General features: G+C 48.0%; 1 protein-coding gene across 1 annotated transcript; it reads right to left on the reverse strand.

Annotated features, from left to right (window-relative positions):
* Window positions 1-247: 247 nt before the first annotated feature.
* Window positions 248-4,780, reverse strand: LOC125520706 (lysine histidine transporter 2-like). Its single transcript, XM_048685691.1, has 7 exons — window positions 4,624-4,780; window positions 2,203-2,357; window positions 1,334-2,114; window positions 1,123-1,228; window positions 925-1,016; window positions 761-829; window positions 248-662 (listed from the first exon to the last, which is right to left on the reverse strand). Exons 1-7 carry the CDS (start codon window positions 4,663-4,665, stop codon window positions 564-566), a joined length of 1,344 nt encoding a protein of 447 aa, XP_048541648.1. The 5' UTR covers window positions 4,666-4,780; the 3' UTR covers window positions 248-563.
* Window positions 4,781-5,325: the final 545 nt, after the last annotated feature.

A 5,325-nucleotide genomic window follows, 5' to 3' on the forward strand; every position in this document is an offset into this window, starting at 1 on the left:
CCAGGGTGCTTCCTTTTTTGGAAGCGCGTGCGGAGGGACCGGTTGCATTTTCTATATATGGTAAGAGCGCTGGATCATACCAGCAGGCGCCCGAGCGCTCGCTAGCCACGTCCAAGTGTGTTTTATTAAATAAAAAAAACTTATGGTTAGTAGTCTTGTTCTCTTAAAGAACCATCTGTTTCTTTTAATTGGAAGGCAGTAGCATACACACAAAAAAGTGTAGAAAAGAACAGTCGATCCTCTCATCTGCACACGAAAGCGAAGCCATGTTCATCCATGCAAGTTTGAGCAGAAAAAAAGATCGTCGATCCTACAGCACAGAGTCAAATCCACACAACATATATATTACGTACACATGATTAACCACAAACACAACCCTTTTGCTTTGACTAAACCAAGTTTTCTCTGACCATATGCATCTACCGTCCCATCTGTAACAGTCCGTGGTGCTATGATCTTCCCCTTCTTTTCTTTTTTCCTTTGCAAGACAAGAGAGTTTATAGTAGACATCGTAAATGATCTCTTGGCAGTTTCCACAAGACAAAATGCGTCGTAGAAGTGGTCTATGAGTAGAATTTGTATGTCTTGGAATCCAAGATGATCTGTCTGAGCCCTCCGATTGGCGACAGGATCATCAGGCACACCCCAAGGACGATGCAGACCTGAAGATCATGGCACAACACACACACACACAAAAATTAGGCCGGAGTTGAGATTGACCAAGGAGAGGCATATATATAACTACAGATAGATAGCTTACCCAGTTGGTGAACCATGAGAGGCTGAATCTTTTGGGCTTGTAGATGGCGAGCCACATGACGCAGGGGAGCTGCAGGAATAACAGGTGTTGACTTAGATTAGCAACTCTGAATTTTACCGATTCCTGTGATTAACTCAAGTGGAGTGGATGAGAGAAATGCTTACGAAGTATGTCGTCGGCGCAAAGGCGAACCCGCCGAAGAAGCCGAGCAGCCCACCGAAGAAAGGGAAGGTGATGGCGACGAACATGGTGAACGCTGCAAACAGATGGAATCTCGTCAGTCCTATTCGTTCAGTGTTATTTTCGTCTTTTGGGTGATATGAGAGCCTTATTTAAGTCTGAAGAAGATGAGGAGGCCCTACCAACATAGAGGCTCCGGGCAATCAAGCGGAGTGTGAGGCCGGGAGGGAACTTGAGCTTCTTCACCAGCACCGTCTCGATCATGTCGAACACCGGCATCGCGTAAATCTACAACATGGCGGCGCCGTCCATTAGGATTCAGTTTCAGGCATATGCTAGAGCTTGTATATACGGATAGCAAAAAGAATTGTTGGAAAATGTGTGTGTGTATACCTGGTAGCTTCCGATGACATGGATGACAACCATCATGTTGGCCATGGCGATGAGCCAGGTGGGCTTGTTGAGGGTGATGAGGATGTTGTCGTCGACGCTGTTGCCGAAGGCCCAGTAGCCGATGAGGGCGACGGGGAAGTAGCAGAGCGCGACGACGATGTAGGCCACCACCACGCCCTTCCACATGGGCTTCTTGGACGGCTTCTCCGGCGTGGACGGGATGGTGGCCTGGATCTCCAGCACCACGTTGTGGCCGGCGTACGCGAACGCCACCTCGCCCAGCGCCCCGAAGAAGCCGAACACCTTCCCCGGCGTCGTGGTGGCGCGGAGGTTGTAGTCCACGTTCACCATCTTGCCCTTGTCCACCGACGCGCCCCACGCGATGGTCGAGTAGGACAGCGACATGACGGCGGCGGCCAGGGACACGCCGGAGATGGAGTTGAAGTTGGGCAGCTGCGAGAGGACGAAGTGCACGGACGCGAAGATCATGATGAAGAAGGTGAGCTTGATGTCCTTGCACTTGCCGTCGCAGATCACGTCGTGGAACTTCTTGAGCGACCTCCCGCCGGTGACCATGTACACGATGTTCACGCCCACCTCCACGATCAGCTGCTGCGGCACCACGATCCAGAGCCCCAGCTTGTCGCCGAAGGCGTGCTGCCCGAGCTCGTGGTACCGGTCGAACCGCTTCCCGGGCACCATCTCGTGCATCTCCACCATCTGCCACAGCGTGTAGAGCGTGATCACCCACGAGATGATCAGCACCGCGATGCCAGGGCCCCTGTGGAACCAACCAACAAACAAAAGTTATACACTGCGAAGATCATGATGAAGAAGGTGGTGAATCCATTGAATGGTGGATGGCGTACCAGCCGAGCTCGGACATGGCGTAGGGGAGGCTGAGCACTCCCGCGCCCACCATGGCGGTGACATTGTGGAAGGCCGAGTACCACCACTTGGCGTTCCTCGACGACGTGATAGGGAGCCAGTCGTCGATCTTCTTCTGCTCATCCGTCCTGACATCCTGCGATCAAGTAATCGCCATGCTTGTTAGACATGAACCATGCACAAAACCTCTACAAAAATCCTACTGAGTGAAAAATCTATCAAAAAGTAGGAACCACATATCCATATCTGAATTGTGTACCACATAATCTACTTTCTCTAATCTGTTGAAACCTTCTTGCATTTCCATGGCTTTCGTCTTAAGGAGCAGTGAAAGAAAGGGACAGCAAATCGGCCAGAAAGTTTCAACCCAGTGACGGGACGTCTTTGAATTTTGTAGGTAAAATGGAGTGCTTAGAGATTCCGTTTCTTCTCGGCAGTTGACTTGTCACATGGCCACTCAAGTAGTCGCCAAAGTCAAACTCATGATGCTTAATTGTCACGGCCACCTCATGGCAAAGATAATCTATTTATTTTGTCAAGCACGTTCACATGACAACGTAACACACTTGTTTATGTAGTTTTGAATCGAAGAAGCCAATCAAACCAGGCTGTGATTTCAAAGCTGCGGTTGAAAGTTGAAACAAGATCGGGCCTCTTTATGTACACCAAGTGGCAGCAGCTTGCAAGTGATTTCTCAAAAAAAAAAAAAAAAAAAACCTTTCAAGTAGCAGTGCCAGTTGTTACTATCCTAGTTATCTTACTCCTGACACATCTAATCTATAATTAACATATTGTCATTGGAGAACGTGACAAAGCTAATCTGCTGGATTATGTGTCTAATTCATCTGGCTTGACCCCTTGTTAGCTGTGATGCAATCTCGTGGCAGCAGCTGCCAAAATGCCAACGGCTATTCCAATGTACAGCAACGTGATACTAGTAGTAGTACAACAGAATATACTAATCCTACTTGTAAGCGATGTTTTTGTCTACTCGTCTAGCATCTTTATTAATACGTATAAATTGGTTGCATACGTCCCAGGATACAGGGACGGATGTGTAACCTTCCTTTTTGAAAAATATATTTAAATTTGCATTTTTTTGAAATAAGGTGAAAAAGGGCAATTTTGTTACTGTAATTGATTCAGAACAAGTTTTAGTAACCATGTGTACAAAGGTGGCAGTGGCTTCCGGAACTTTTGAAATAATTATGTTCTGTCGGAATATGAAAATTCTGCCGGGAGAGACATCCATTCTCTCGGTGGGTTTCCCACAAAATTGCTATGAAAATGCTACACCCTCTGTTTATAAGACGTTTTTGCAGTTTAAATTGAACGGTAAAAACGTCTTATATTTCGAAACATGGGTAGTGCTATCCTGACTGAGTACGTAGAGTAATATTCTCTCAGTAAAATTTCACGGTGGTAATAAACAGGTAGGGACCTTTATGCGTCCTTTGAGGTTCCAAGGATCATCTAGTGCAAATTGCGGCATGAAGACTCTTGTAAACTAGTACAAATTGTGGAGTATTCTTCCTGGTTTTGGACGCTAAGGCGAAACATAGGACAAAGTACTGAAAAAGGAGAGGGATCGTTCATACTTCACAGTCGAGAGAAGGTGGGCGGGCCATGCGAGAGAGACAACAAGAGACTTTTTCATTCTTATTTTTGTTTCATGTGATGTCTGAGTCGAAATTTGCTCTAGCCGAGTCAAAATTACAGCACAAGGGCACTCCAGAGGGCCAGAACCAATTTTCAGAGAACGGGGGAGAGAGAAGGCAGAATTGGGCAGTTAATGCAAAGCACCGCAAATCACACCGATCATATGACGGGCATGATGCAAACTGTCTAGATACTTTAATCGCCAAATTCTAGAGAGCCTACTGTGGACGGGCATGATGCATAGGGCTGCATCTTCTAGAGAGCGAGAAAAGGGGAGCCGAGCCAGAAAGTAGTAGGGCAAAATCAAGAGTGTGAAGGTGCGAGGCGGGCTTCTCTTGTTTTCACGTGCGGAAGACGAACTGGTAGGGTACCGGTGCGTAGCTACGAACTGGCTCGGCGGGGCCATCTCCCATCCGGTTGGTTTTTTGTCTGGTCGGTGTGGCACGAGCTGCCGGCGGGGAGACGGAAGGGGATCCTCCCCCATGGAAACGCATCCAAGAAGCCGCTTTTTGCCTTTTCGTCCGGGTTTATCCATTTCACGTCATGTCCACCTCTGAAGCTAGCTCCATGCTTCTCGCACCAACTCAGATTCTTGATTCTCTCTCTCTTTCTATCTAGTATCTATCTATCTAAAACTTTTACTGGGTATCTTCTTTTCAGTTGATTAGCAAGATGATTTGCGACTGTAATTTTCTTAACAGCGAGAGAGGGAGATTAATTGCTGAGCAGGAGCACGAACGTACCTTGGCCGGCGGTTCGAAGTTCTCCGCTGCCTGCGTCCCCATGTTCTGCCGGCCGGCCTTGTCTTGAGCAATGGAGAGTAGCAGAGGGAGATGTGTGAGAGGAGGATGTACACAGAGAGAGAGGGGGAGCGAAAGAGATGTTGAGAGCGTCGGGGCCTGTCTGTAATTTATAGAGCATAGCAGAGCAGCAGGGAGCGCGCGGAGTTCCGGATACGCTGTGAACGCGCGGGCGCAGATATCGCGGCTGGGTTGACCGTTGACTCCCCGCAGCAACTCTGCCAGTTTAAGATCCCCTGGCCCAGCGTGTGGCTGCTGGCTGCGCCCTCGCCGTCAGATCTGGCTTCTACGGCCTACATGAATCAGCCAGGCTCCGCTCGGTCGGTTTTACTTTTTCTTTTTTCGTCAAGCAGACAAATACTTCATCCGTCCCAAAATTATTATCTTAGATTTGTTTAAATACAGATGTATCTAGTTACGTTTTAGTGTTAGATACATCCGTATTTAAACAAATTTAAAACAAGAATTTTAAGACAAATGGGAGTTTGTACTGAGCCTGAGGAACTCAACGAATGGCACATGAAAACCAAGGAACGGGGTCTTTGGGAAAGACGGGGGCACGTAACATGAAGCGGCAGAGCACTGGGGGTGCTCCAAGGTCCATCAAAACACGACATATTCCTCCTCCTCGTCATGTCCAAGCAT

The sequence above is a fragment of the Triticum urartu genome, chromosome 7 (genome assembly GCF_003073215.2).
Source record: "Triticum urartu cultivar G1812 chromosome 7, Tu2.1, whole genome shotgun sequence".
Taxonomy (NCBI): domain Eukaryota; kingdom Viridiplantae; phylum Streptophyta; class Magnoliopsida; order Poales; family Poaceae; genus Triticum; species Triticum urartu.